The 14,928-nt window shown below is 42.0% G+C and overlaps 1 protein-coding gene across 1 annotated transcript in view; it reads right to left on the bottom strand.

Annotated features, from left to right (window-relative positions):
* Positions 1–14,928, bottom strand: part of TRIO (trio Rho guanine nucleotide exchange factor) — a 433,907-nt gene that overhangs the window by 49,454 nt on the left and 369,525 nt on the right. The window contains exon 35 of the mRNA XM_065399163.1: positions 1,410–1,702. Within this exon, the coding sequence (XP_065255235.1) occupies positions 1,410–1,702 (293 nt within the window). The remainder of the gene's footprint in view (positions 1–1,409; positions 1,703–14,928) is intronic.

Here is a 14,928-nt window from a genome sequence, read left to right on the forward strand (position 1 = left end):
TTAGGAACAAGACCTCAATCCTTGGTCTGTGACAAAAATAGCTTACAGGATATTGCAATTCCCTTCACAGTAAGAAGGAATGACTTGTACTGCCTTCTCTCCACCTCAGGGCATTGATACGACACTAGCGCTCTTCCCCACACTCAGGAATGTAGGAGTGTGGCTACTTCTGAGAAAACTGCCACTATTACCTTGGGAGAAGGGTCTCTTACTACATTACGGCATCTGAGGACAGAGAACAACACTTTTCCCAAACCCACAGCTCCTACACCATCATGGTGCCACGCCTCTAGTCCATTCCCTTGCAACTTTTACTTGTATCACCGATGCTCCAAGCTGAAAATGAAATATGCCAGTAGCAAAGGAAAAATAAGACAAAAAGCCACTAAAATAATAACGTTGGGCCACTTAGTTAGAAATCAGACTTCATTATCTATATTCTATAGGAAAACCATCAGAACTGCTGGTCAGATTCAGGTCAAAGAAAAGGGGAACTAACATACAATGTGAGTAGAACCCTTGGATGCTCTGTTATGCCACGAGATTCAATGTGAACTGTGCACACATAAATGAAAGCATAATCAGGCCCAGTTTGTATCTTTATCAACTGGATATGGGTCCTAATCTCATACCAGAACTATGAATGGCGAGGAAGAAAAAGGCTTTCAACAGAAAGACATCTGTGACATGAACTCCATGATACAACCTCCCCATTCCCTTTGCTTTAATGAAAGCTTATGAGGGTATTACGTAAGTGATTGTAACCACCTTTTGGTTCAAGAAGTCAGCTATTTCCCAGTACACTGCACTAATGAGATGCACATTATTTCTAAAGGCAGGAATGCAAGATTTGCTGGCTTTAAAGCGGTTAATAACCCTTCCCTATACATCCTCCTGGACCTTTGGGAAGGGAGAAAAGGGAAGCATGAAATAGTCTATCATCAGAACATTACTCAGATGTTACTCAGTATGTGTCAGAAAGTCAGTTTTTCTGATTGGGGGGTGCAGTGGGGTGGGAGATGAGGTTAAAAAGTAAATTTCGGGCATCCTCTTTTCTGTTCATCAACTAGAGTGCTCTCCCCACACAACTCTGCTAATGCTCTTAACATTGAACTGCATAAACCCTTGTTGTGCCATCTTGCGGTGCCCCCCAGCATCCAAAAACGGAGCACTTGAATCATGCTGGGGGGCACCGCAAGATGGCACAACAGCTTATTTTGCATCTGTTGCTTTTTGTACAAATTTGATTTGGTCAAGTAAAACGAAGTCATCTCATCCAGGTCTCTTGTGGGTGTGTGTCAGTTTTATGCAGCTATCAGTCCCATGTATGCCTTGACTGTCATTCTCTGCTCAAGAAAAAGCCCTGTACTGGAATTTACAAACCATAAGAAAGTTGCCTGAACACTAACCTCTTCAATGGTTTCATCCTGTGGCGTAGCAGCACTGTCATCTGAGTCCTTCTGAGAGCCAGCATCAGCACTTTTGCGGACCTCTCTACTCTTCTTAGGCTTATGGGCCAATTTCTTGACATGCCCATCTGCCTTCCCACTGCTAAGGCGCCTCACTGGACTGGTAAGCCATTTCCTCAGGGTGTTGCCAGGGCGTTTGGGGCCTGGGGAGCTCTGTGCACCAATCATATGGGGCTGAAGTGATGTTACGGAGGCAGGAGGACTGGCATCATTACTGGAGACTGAAAGAGAGTCTGAGAAAAAAATGTGAACAATAGTTTAGAAGGAAAATATTGACAACTGAGCAATTTAAAATCAAGGGAAAGAACTTAAGTAGATTTTAAATACTGATGGTAAAATATGAAATATAAATGAAAAAAAGAGAGTCCTCATTTATATTTACATTACTGTAGGAGGCAACTCTAATTGTACCTTTCATGTGACAAATTTGCTAAGAGACTAGAAACGCAGCACAAACGAAATATTTACATTGATAATGTGGCATTAGCCACAGTGGAACAAATCACATCTAGTTTAATGCCCTTCACAATGGCTAATGCCACCTGATGACTATGAGGGAAGCTTAAAAACCCCACTACAAACCAGGGCCAGAGTTTTCTCAAATGAGCTGTGATTTTGGATGCTCAACTCGAGACATCTTAAAAAGGCCCATTTTTCAGGAAGTGATGAGCACAGGCTCTCTGAATGCAAGACCCCTTCAAAATGTCTTAACTTGTGCACCAAAATCGTTATATCAATTAAGAATATCTTGGCCCTCGACATTGGTGCAATGATCAGAGAGCACTGCATTATAAATGACCACTCATTTATACACTGGCAAACATTTACAAGACACTGTCCTACTTAACAGTCATGTCCTTTGCCTTTTGCTGATTACACATATTTACACATATACACTGACCAAAAGTTCTAATTTTACGTATTTTGTAATGTGCACAAATTCAGTAAAGTATTTTAAAAAAGCTAAAAGGAAGTTGTCTTAAAATGTGTTAATTTTTTTACTCAGCTTCAATACTCATATATACATACGCACAAGCTTCCAGTGTGCACAATCACCGCAAATGTTCTGTTTAGTTTTGTGACAAACTGATTTATTTAGGATGGTGAAGGGAGGTTTTGAGGGGAAGGGGAAGAAGACTTCAGATAAACTCCAGTTAAATATCTTTTGCTTTAATCTGACCGTTTTAAAAAGGAAACAGCACGAGTAGTTATATTTAAAAGAAAATATGCCCTTGCTCAAACCTCAGGATGAGCAATATTTGTTTCTTTGCTTGAGAATGCCCGAGGTTCTGCAATCAAACAAAGGATAATTCTTCCCCCCACCCCCAATCTAGTAATTATATATACACATAAGATCAATAGCAGTTTCCAGTGAGGTTCATGTCACTTGGACTGGACAGTACCCCTATGGTAAACACTCACTGCATTATGCAATGCTAGTACTGCTAGTCTATACTTTTTCCCTAGCCAAAGTATGTTTTCATACAATTTTTGTTTTTAAATTTGAAGGCTTCTCTTACAAATATAATTATTAGTGTATTAACAAGACCCCCTTAAACTGTTCTTGGTTTTTTTTCTCTTTTTTGCCCCCCCCCCTTTTTTGGGGGGCATTATCGCTGCAGGTTTCTGTTTAAAAGCCAGGTTTGTGAAAAGATCTTCTTAAACAACCTTTAGCTGGATGGCTTTAGTGCTGGGAGTTAAACTCTCTCTCTGCATTCCTTCTCCAAGGATTGGTATAGATACTCAGATCCTTCCTACACAGCTTAAGTGCAAGGGGATTCTTTCACCAAAAATGGTGGGGAACAAATAAAGGAATTTAGAACAATGTTCTCTCTCACTATGGTAGGGACAGCCTGGGTAAGTTCATCTTTCTTGCAGAGGAGCAGCTCTGCAAAACGGAACACATTAGGCTGTTTAGCTATTGCAGAATACTAAGTGCAAACTATTCATTAAGAGCCATATCAGATGTGGAGGAAGAGTTAAAGGATCCAGGAAGAATGCAAAAACACTGCTTTGGGTTATCTGAAAGTGTGGCTTGAGCTTCCCCAGAGATGCCAATCTCACAGACTAAAGACACGGGGGAGCATGTGCTGCCTTTCTATTAATCTCTCCTTGGCATAAGGCTTATTTTCTAGCCTCCAGCCCATCTCAATATTTTCCTGGATATTTGCTAATACATCCTTGGGCAAACAATCTTCTCTGTAGCAACAGACATGTAACCACTGGGATATTTTAACTCTGGGTATGCAATTCACTAGAACAATGTACGTTATTTGTTTGTGCACACGCATCCTCAGATCACAAAGTACTCGTTTGTAACTCTTACATTTCCACTTATTAGAGGTTTAATGTAATTGTTTGTATTGGTTCATATTGATCTCACTCTCAATGAGGAAGCCTCAGTGTAGACTCCACAGAGTATATGTGTGCCATTTCAAGGGTTGAACACATGAGGTTGCTTCCCAATAACAATTCATTGTCTCACTCTAAAAGGATCCCAGTTGCTGCTGACCAGGGACCAGATTCTGCAGTCCTTATTCAAACAAGCAGTCTCCCACTGAAGTTAAAAGGAAATGTATCTGTCTAATGATCATAGAATTAGGGCGCAACTATACAAACACTTCCTCAGCGGCTCAATTTTGTGCCTGTGAACAGTGTTACCTACCAGCTCTGTGTTCTTGGGGAACCAGGGTACAGTATCCAGCCTGTCTGACTCATGAAAGACCTCCCCCCACACCCTCTGCTTGAACCGAAACCTATCAGAAGAAAGACTTACAAAAAGCAATGAAAAGGCCGTGGGAGACACACCTGAACCCCTCCAGACAAGGGTAACAGGATTAAGGAAACTCCCCTAGCCTCATTTGCATCAGAGATGGGACAGGGAGGCATCTCCATTAGCATACAGAATGGAGAACAGAGATTCCAAGGCAAGCACCGCACGGAACTCTGGGACCAGAAAAGCAGGGAAGCATTGCATGGGGGGGGGGGGGGGGGGGGGAAGTGGTGTCTCTGCTCCAGATGTTAATGAACCTCTGCCTGCACACATCCAGCTCAGTAGTTATCAGACCAATTCTAGTGATAAATCCTTTATTGGTATCCAAAATAGTGAAGCTCCCTAATTGCATTGTGATTTCCCTCCCAGGAACACAGCCCATAGCCAGGAATGAGCAGTTCCTATTGTCTAGCCTGAACAAAACAACTTTGGTATACTCCAGGGGTGAGCAAACTTTTTGGCCTAAGGACCACATCTGTGTGGGGAAATCGCATGCAGGGCCATGAATGTAGGGCTGGGGCAAGGGGTTAGGGTGCAGGAGGGGGCTCAGGGCAGGGGGTTGGGGAGTAGGAGGGGGTTTGGGTGCGGGAGGGAGTGCGGGATGTGGGAGGGGGCTCAGGGCAGGGGTTGGGGAGTGGGAGGGTGTGGGGTGCGGCAGGGGATTGGGGTGCAGGAGGGGTTCGGGGTGCAGGCTCCGGCCTGGCGCTGCTTATCTGGAGCAACTCCGGGATGGCAGCGGCGTGCAGTGGGGCTAAGACAGGCTCCCTGCCTGCCCTGGCCCCACGTCCCTGCGGCCCCTGGGGGGGGGAGGGGCGCAGAGGGCTTCGCGCGCTGCCCTCGCCTGCATGTACCTCCCCCAAAGCTCCTATTGGCCGCGGTTCCCCATTCCCAGCCAATGGGAGCTGCGGTGGGGCATGCCTGCAGGCGAGGGCAGTGTGTGAAGCCCTCTGCCCTGCCCCGCAAGGGGCTGCAGGGACATGGTGCCAGCCGCTTCCAGGAGCAGCGTGGGGTATGTGGCGCCACAGGGGTGGCAATCCTGCGGGCCGGATCCAAAGCCCTGACAGGCCAGATCCGGCCCGTGGGCTGTAGTTTGCCGACCATGGTATACTCCCTTGAGCCATCAGTTTACCCATAAACAAATCTACTGTTCTCCCTTGAACCATTGTTATTTCCCTACAAAAACCCTCAACCCATGCTCAAGTAAGTGTTCTAGTGCCTGGATCCAAAATCTGCATCAGTTCTATTGGGACTTCATCTTCTCCTGACTGATCATGCTGGGGGCTCTGCCTGTCTCCATCACTCTGACCCTCAGCTACCATCACCTGGGAACCCGATTGATTCAAGCTTCACGGAGTGGTGAGAACCCAGCTCTGTCCTTCTGACCCTGACTTGTGTGATCAGTTATCGTTTTCGAAACCTGACTTTTATAATCAAATTTAAGTTAGATTTAATATTATAACTGTTTTGTTTGTTTGGCTCCCCTATGCTTATTACCTGGCAATAAATAACTTTCATGGTTAAGTTGGTTGCTTCTCTCTCTCTCTGCCCCCCCCCCCCCCCCCCGTGGGTGTTTTTTGGCTTCCTCATTTGCTCTGCAGCAACACTCCTTGTACCTAAGCTAAAGATCCCTGCAGCGCCCAAAAATCCTGTGGGGTTTGCTCATCAAGTGGGTTACTGCCAGTACAACTGTAATGTGAAAGTGGGGATAGGGATATGCTGAACCTGGGACATATGAGGGTGGCAGCTTGGAAGTGCTGCTCGACCCAGTCTGCTGAGTCCAGGGGCATATAAGAGTGGCAGATTGAAACTGCTGTTCGACCCAGCCTGCTCAGGCGTACTCTATTCCGGTGCGGTGCCCAGGGCATATGAGGATGACAGCTTGGAAATGCTGCTCGACCCAGCCTGCTGAATCCAGGGACATATAAGGGGTCATCTTGGGAGTGCTGATTAACCCGGTCCTCTCAGACACGCTCTGCTAATGTGTATGTTCATCTGATTCTGGGGCTGGAAGAACCCAGCCCTGGGGAACCTAGGTCCTGCAGGATAGCTCCATTGGGAGGGAACCTGAAGCAGGGAGAAGTAGAGTGCTGTATGAGAACACAAGTGACACAAGCAGTACATTGATAGAATTACAGAACACCCCCCCCGCAGAAGAGTAACCCTAATAAATGAGCGTACCCCAAAGTACCGGGCAAATTTGGTAACAGCAGTCCCATTGCAGGATCAGGACCTTAGGCTCCAGAGCCCAGGTACAAATACAGGACCTTAATTCTAATCCCCTTCATGTTAAGTAAGATAACAGGAACTGCAATGCATGGTTAACAGAAACTCTGATGAAACTGGTTATTTATATTGATAAGTGTCACTGATTAGCAAAAACAACATAAAATTCATCATTTTACATCCATTTGTTAAAGATTAGGAGTAAAAAGCTCCCTAAGGGCCATTGACTTTCACTTTTGAAAAACGGCACTCACATGCTTTCAAAAATTCTACCTTGGTTTAGCTACATCATACCCAGGTAATTAAAGCAACATTTTCTCTACCATTTACAGTTCTCCATGGGAACCTTAAACTAAAACTGGTTTTATTTTTTCTTTATTGTGTCCGCTGACCAATTTGTTTTACTAAGGTTGCTCAAGAATCCTTTATCAGTAATACAGGCTCTAAGAAGAGATATAAGAATTCAATATGAAACCAAGAACAACACTGACTTTGTAACTAGAGACAGACTGATTAAGTTTGGGGTCTTCTAGCCCTTACTGTGACCCAAGAACGGAAAACTTTCCAGCAAGTGTCTGTCCAGTGTCCCACAGCCTTCCCTTTAGAGAAACATTTGGCCTTCTTGTTTATGTTCTAAGAATTTGACACTAATTTCTAGCAAGGCACAGGTACAATACAAGTTAATGAAACTTAATTTATTATCTGTTCAAATACAGACACCACTGGAGCTTAGTAAACCTGTTTTTTTCTCTCTCCTGAATTACTAATGGCTGCACTTTTTTGTTACACTATTCATAAACATAAGAGAATGTCAATTAAATTCCACCTCTCCCCTAACTTGAAGTAAAACCACATATGTTTCTCTGTTGATGAGGTCAGAGAGTTCACAGAAAGTCCATGAATTAACTTTTTTTTTTTAAACTGCGCTAAAGAAAAAGGGCAAGCAGCATGGATTCTGACCCTCTCAAACTAAAATATAAGATGACCTCCAGTGCACACACACATTCCTGAAGTTAAGGGGAAACTGGAATACTCCTATTCCCAGCTTTACCAACCCTAGAAACTTGGACATCTGTGATTAATAACTGATTTTTTTAAAATAATGAACCATGTCCAGCTAGTTGATGACTTGAAGTTTTCTGCTCCAGATTAACTATTTCCATATTGCATTGTAATGGTCTTAGTATTTAAAGGTCAGGGTACTACAGGGAACATATTTTCCTACTTCTTTATAAAGCAAACTGAGTCCAATTGTTTCATTGTCTGCACCATCTAAACATTCTTTAATCAAAATAACAACAACACACTGCTGCCAATGAACCCAGGGACCAGTCTGACTAGAAAGAAAGCTGTCTAGACCAGGGGTGGGCAAACTATTGCCCGGGGGCCACATCCAGCCCTTCAGACGTTTTAATTCAGCCCTCGAGCTCCCGCTGGGGAGTGGGGTCCGGGGCTTGCCCCGCTCCATATGTGCCATGGCTCCGCACGGCTCCCGTAAGCAGAGGCATCTGTAGGGGCAGCCAGGGGGCTCCGCACGTTGCCCCCGCCCCAAGTGCCACCCTCGCAGCTCCCCTTGGCCGGGAACTGTGGCCAATGGGAGCTGCAGGGGCAGCACGTGTGGACAGGGTAGCATGCAGAATGCCTGGCCACGCCTCCGGGTAGGAGGCGGAGGGGGGACATGCCGCTGCTTCTGGGAGCTGCTTGAGATAAGCGCCGCCTGGAGCCTGTACCCCGACCCCCTCCCGCACCCCAACCCCCAGCCCTGATCCCCCTCCCACCCTCTGAACCCCTCGGTCCCAGCCCAGAGCCCCCTCCTGCACCCTCAACCCCAGAGCCCACACCCCCAGCTGGAGCCCTCACCCTCCACGCACACCCCAACCCGCTGCCCCAGCCCGGAGCCCCCTCTTGCACCCTGAACTCCTCATTTCTGGCCCCACCCCAGAGCCCTCTCCCCCTCCCGCACCCCAACCCCCAATTTCTTGAGCATTCATGGCCCACCATACATAGATGTGGCCCTCGGGCCAAAGAGTTTGCCCATCCCTGGTCTAGACTGTCAAACTTTCTTGTTATTTCTAATTAACATATTAAATGTAGTTTTGGCAATTTCAAAAACACTATTAAACAACCGGCCAACATGCACAAACCAGTGCCAGGTCAATGAGATACTGGAGAAGGAAGACTTTGATCTTCTTTTCAAAAATAAAAATTCATGACAAAGGTCCATAACAACCAAAACTAAACTCAGCTGCACAGTACCAGTTCACTGGGCAAGAGATATTGGGGAGGCATGAGAAAGGAGTACAGAAATATATTTTATTCAGAGACGTGCATGCACAGTGCAGCTCTAACCTCTGACCTACATTTGGTAAAAAAGATGTCGTGTACAACCACTCAAAACTTTCCTAAATGGCATAAATTTGTTTCTTTCCTGCTGAGTTTTCCCAGAATACTTTTGTAAGCCAATATTCTAATATACATCAAAGAACATTAAAAATGTTTCATATTTAACAAGCATCTATAAAAAAGCAACTGACACTTGAAGGACCACACAATCGCCATTTTTATTATGCTTGCAAATGTGGAATTGCCCCTTCACTCTTTGAGGGACAATTTCCCTTACCATGAAAACACTGTAGTAGTTTCCATGGAACCATTTTTTAAGCCAGCCTACAACATATTGGAAACTATTATTCAATATACAAAAGAAATATATGCTAATCATCTGCAGTGGTACAAATACATTGAGTATTCCTCTCTAGTAAACCAGCTGTTCCTTTCAAATTGTGTACTATACTGAAATATGCTCCATGACATTTCTATATATTATAGCTGCCTTATGTTGTAAACCAACATATTTTCTAATGGGAAACCTACAGTTCAAAACATCACTTTTAGAACTATGTGTATTAATATTAGAGACTGGCATAGAGGATGCTATGCTAATTTGTAATGGCCTAGTAGTAATACTCATCATCAGCATTTAGAGCTGTCATATATATACTTTTACCTTTTTTCTTAAGATGTAGTAGCTATTACACATACTGTATGTATTGTAACCAGTCACGGCAAACTGTTTTGTACAACTGGAAAACATTTTCACTTCTGATCTTTGGATAAAATGTACTTCCATTTTCTAAAACAGAGTATAAGCAAAGGATAGGTGGTGGATTGAGAACCTCAGAAAAAAATCTTGCTACCACAGAAAAGATATTGCACTGGCTATGGCAGTTAAAGCCCATCCTCCACCGCCAACCCAACTCTTCTCTGAAAATAATACCTCCAGAGGTAACCTTGAGAGCCAAGTTCAGCCCTCAAAAGCCCCTAATCTCTCTGCTAAAACGGACAACGAGAGGTCAGTTAAATACTAACTGTGGCTTTTGTAATGTGGACGCCTGTCCACTAGGAAATGAACGGAGACAATGTCTTTGAATAGTTACAGTCACCAAATGTAATCACCCGGATCACACCGGTATCGATTAGAGTTGGAATTCTGACCCGGAAGCTACTGTACAGCTCTTGTTAACAGCGAGGAGATATCTGGCAGGTCTTCAAACCTAGGATTTTTAACATCAACTATTTAACAAAGGCAGAGAAAGAAAAAGAAGGCTGTATAAGTTCTTTTCTTTCACCCCTTCAGAGGTCCTGTATAAAATCCTTTCAGATGATGTCCAATTATTCACTAGCGAACATACAACCTCAACCACTAAAATATGCACAAAATGTCACAAAAGTCTCCTCATGACTCAAATAGTCCAAACTTTGGAGTCTACTTTTACTAGGCACTTTAGAAAATAAAACTGGTATCTTTCTCCATGCTCCTCACAAGCCCCCAAGAATAATTTGGAAGGTGGGATACAGTTTGCAAAAACATTTCATAATAGCAAATGGTGCACAAAAATGCTCTATGTCTGAATAAAATAAATGAGTGGCACAGGTCTAAAGGGTCTAATGCACTACACTGTGCCCTTTCAGGATCTCTCGGGTTATTTGTTCTTCAGGTCCCCCCCATCCCACCGTCTCTTTTCAGTAGAGCCGTGGGTATTAAGATCTTGCATTTAATTATTTTAAAATTATACCCTTATCTAATCTTGCACACACAGAGGCAGCTTTCAACATGTCAGTGTCACCAATCAAGATTCAAACCCCAACACATTTTAGATGCAAAGATGCCCTCCTTCCTTTCATGCCTGCTGGATAGTTTTACATGCTAACAGAGACTTAAAAAAAAAAAAAAAAAAAAAACAACAACGCATGATGTTGTCCCAGGCCACTTTCCCAGATGAACAGCAAGGGTTCTGTTTCTGCTCCCTGGAATTTAGACCACACAGCTACAGAAAACCAAATCCAAAATCCTGCATGCAACTGAGTGCTAGGCAGTTTTATAGGAAGGGAGAGCGAGTTGGTAGGGCATTTTATTCAACTTTTGGTACTTAGTGGTCAAATTCTCTCCTATTTAAAGGCTGTTTTTTTGGTAAACAGGAAACAAATACATTTTATAAAACATTAAGGGGAAAATCAAACCAAACCACCATATGCTTTTAATAATAAAAGTAGGGATTCTCATCTTTTTCCTTTAGTGTAGCCCATATTTTAATTAGTACATCTCTACCCCGAAATAACGCAACCCGATATAACACGAATTTGGATATAACGAGGTAAAGCACCGCTCCAGGGGGGCGGGGCTGTGCACTCCGGCGGATCAAAGCAAGTTCGATATAATGCGGTTTCACCTATAATGCGGTAAGATTTTTTGGCTCCCGAGGACAGCGTTATATCGGGGTAGAGGTGTAGTATCTTGGTCTTGCATTTGGAATCTTCTAGACTACCTACCACCTCCCATTCAAAAACACCTGGATCACTGCCCCTTAACATAATGTTCCTCTGATGACTATCAATTTTCTAGTCAAGGCTTTGGTGACTTTTAATTAAATTTAGTGGCTTGAATCAAGGTGCAGCAAACAACATGTGACCTGTCAACTCTCTGTGGACCAAGAGAAAGTGCTCCAACCACAGAGTTCGGGCATTTCTGCCTAAAAAGAATGTTCAACTGTGTTTATACTATGAAAATAGACTAAAAAACAGTGGGTGTTCGCAAGCGCAAATAAAATTCACCAATCCTGCAAACAAAATTTTACATCCTACAGTTAAAGCTGGGTTCTTTCCTTTTTATGCATCATGTCCAGTAATTAAAGTTCCACTGGTCAACTTAGATCTTGAGTTAGATACATTCCACTCTATTCCACTCTGTGCCTTAAGATACCTCATGTGTCTTCTACACTAAGATATTTTATTTGTGCAAATCAGCTGTACGTAATGGGCTTCCACAGGTATAATTGGTGGAATTTAGTATACAGTTTTGTTAGCGATGCACAAACAATAACAGAAACCAGTTCATGAGGAAAGAAAGAATCTCTAGAGTAACAGTTATTTGCCTATATACACAGAGGGAGCAGATGTGAGTTAAAAAAGGTGCCATTTTTACATAACATTCATAGCAGAATGACCCTTTAAATGACAGTGGGTTTTTTGTTTTTTTTTTTAAAACAAAGAGCAAACTCTCCTCCCTCCCCCAAATACTATCTTATTTTGGGACACTCTATAGCCTCAAAGTTTACACAGACATGAGTTTTCACATCAAAACTTCTATGTACTTTTTGATGCAAGAAAGCTATCCAAATGCAATTTCTAATTCTGAAATTTCAAGAATATCAAGATCTGTACTTTAAAAATAAGACAAAATTAAAATGTTCTCAACTCCTACTGAAAAGTACATTTTTGCAGGCTTTCTTCATAAAATTGGACCACTTTCATAAAATCTAAACTAAACATATTTCAAGATGTTTGAATCTCAGTGTGAACAGTTCCCAGACACTTTTCCAAGAGACACTGATGGGTTCATAGATTCCAAGACCAGAAGGGACCTGTGTGAACACCTAGTCTGATCTCCTGTATAAAACAGGACAGAGAGCTTCCCCAAAATAATTCCTAGAACATATATTTTGGAAAAACATCCAATCTTGATTTAAAAATAGTCAAGACTCCACCACAACCTGTTGTAAATTGTTCCCAATGATTAATTACCCTCACTGCCAAAAATGCACACCTTTATTTCCAGTCTGAATTTATCTACCACCTTCAACTTCTAACCACTGGAATGTATTATACCTTTCTCTGCTAGAAAGAATGAAGAGCGCATTATCAAATATTTGTTCTGCATGTAGATCCTGACAAACTGTAATCAAGTTACCCCTTAACCCTCTTTTTGTTAACTTATAACTGAGCTCTTTGAATCTATCACTTCTCATCCTTTAATCATTCTTGTGGCTCTACTCTGAACCCTCTCCACTTTATCAACATCCTTGAATTTGTGGGCATCAGAACCAGCAGCAGGTGCACCAGTGCCAAATACAGAGGTAAAATAACTTGTCCACTCCTACCTGAGATTCCCTGTTTATGCATCTAAGGATCACATTTGCTCTTTTGGTCACAGCGTCACTTTGGGAACTCATGTTCAGCTGATTATTCACTATGATATCCAAATCTTTTTCAGTGTCACTAATTCCAAGGATAGAGTCCCCCATCCTGTAATTATGGCCTACATTCTTTGTTCCTAGATGCATACACTTATATTTAGCTGTATTAAAACACATATTGTTTGCTTGTCCCGCTTATCAAGCGATCCAGATGATTCTGAATCAGTGAGCCGGTCCTCTTCATTATTTACCATTCTCCCAATTTGTGTGTCATCTGAAACTTCAGCAGTGATGATTTTGTTTTCTTTCAGGTTATGGCTAAAAATGTTAAACAGGGTAGGACCAAGAACTAATCCATGTGCGACACCATTGGAAACATGCCTGCTTGATGATAATTCCCAGTTTACAGTTACATTTTAAGACCTATCAGTTAGCCAGTTTTTAATCCATGTGTGCCATATTCATTTTATAGTGTTCTATTTTTTAATCAAAATCCCATGCGGTACCAAGTCAAACACCTTACAGAAGTCTAAGTATATTGCATCAACACTACTACCTTTATCAACCAAACTTGTAGCCTCATCAAAAAAAAAAAAAAAAAAGATATCAAGTTAGTTAGAGAGGATGTGTTTTCCATAAATCCATGTTGATTAGCATTATATTACTCTTCTTTTGTTTTCTATTAATCAAATCTCATATCAGCTGCTCCATTACCTTGCTGGGATTGATGTCAAGATGACAAGCCTATAAGTAACCAGTTCATCCTGTTTACCTTTTTTTAAATATTGGCACAACACTAGCTTTCTTTCAGTCTTCAGGAACTTCACCAGTGCTCCGTGACTTATTGAAAATATACATTAATGGTCCAGCGAGCTCCTCAGCCAGCTCTTTTAAAACTCTTGGATGCAAGTTATCTGGACCTGCTGATTTAAAAATGTCTAACTTTAGTAGTTTCTGTTTAACATCCTCCATAGATACCAGTGGAATAGAAAGAGAGTGTTGTAAGGATGTGATGAAACTATATCATGTTTGTTTCCCAAATACAGAACAGAAAAAACACTTCAGTCTTTTCTAAATTATTATTGATAATTATACCATTTCCATCTAGTAATAGACCAATACCAGTGCCAGGATTCTTTTTGTTAATAATATTTTTTTTTAAAGCTCCTCCTTGTCCTTAACTCTGCTGACCACAGATTTCTCCTTATGTCAACCTGGCTTTCCTTATCACTCTTCTACAATTCCCAACTCCTGATTTAAATTCATTACTATCAACTTACCCTTTTTTCCATTTGTTTTATATATCGATAGATAGATGTATTTTATTTTTATAGCTGCTTTCACTTCCTCCTATAAATCAGTTTGGTTTTTTAACCAGTATGGCCTTCTTCCTTGATTTGTCTCTCTTTGGGCATGTAGTAAGGTGTTCTCAAATGAGTCCCAATTACCATTTTTCTGATTAAATTCTTCCTCTCAGCTGATTTGGCTCAATTGCTTTCAGCTTTATCAAACTGTCCCTTTTAAAGCACCAAGTATATATATTACTGGTCTGGACTTTATTCTGCTTGCACATTATAAATGTGATCATAGGGTAGGGAGGCTAAAGTATCTGACCAGGTGTACTGAAAGATTAAAAAAACCTGCTTTCTGAGATGTGCCTTTCCTCCCCCAGGATCACTGAATGGTGAACATTTCATAAAGTTCTCTGGACCATGAAAGTTAACATTTAATGTGCAAGTAATTTAATATATAAATCATGTGCCACATCTGACAACTGTTTAAAAATAGCCTGAGGTATAAATTGGTTGCTTCTCATTCATGTGTTTGGAATCTTAAATTTTAAGACAAGAGATCAACTGCATTTTTTAAAACCAACTACAAACTATTGATCTGGTTTATGAAGTTTGAAGCTGCCATACGTGGTACTCTGAGTCCTAACTTAATATTTTTTTCTTTAAACAAAGAAAGATAAAGACACTAAATCTTTTTG

The sequence above is a fragment of the Emys orbicularis genome, chromosome 2 (genome assembly GCF_028017835.1).
Source record: "Emys orbicularis isolate rEmyOrb1 chromosome 2, rEmyOrb1.hap1, whole genome shotgun sequence".
Lineage (NCBI taxonomy): Eukaryota > Metazoa > Chordata > Testudines > Emydidae > Emys > Emys orbicularis.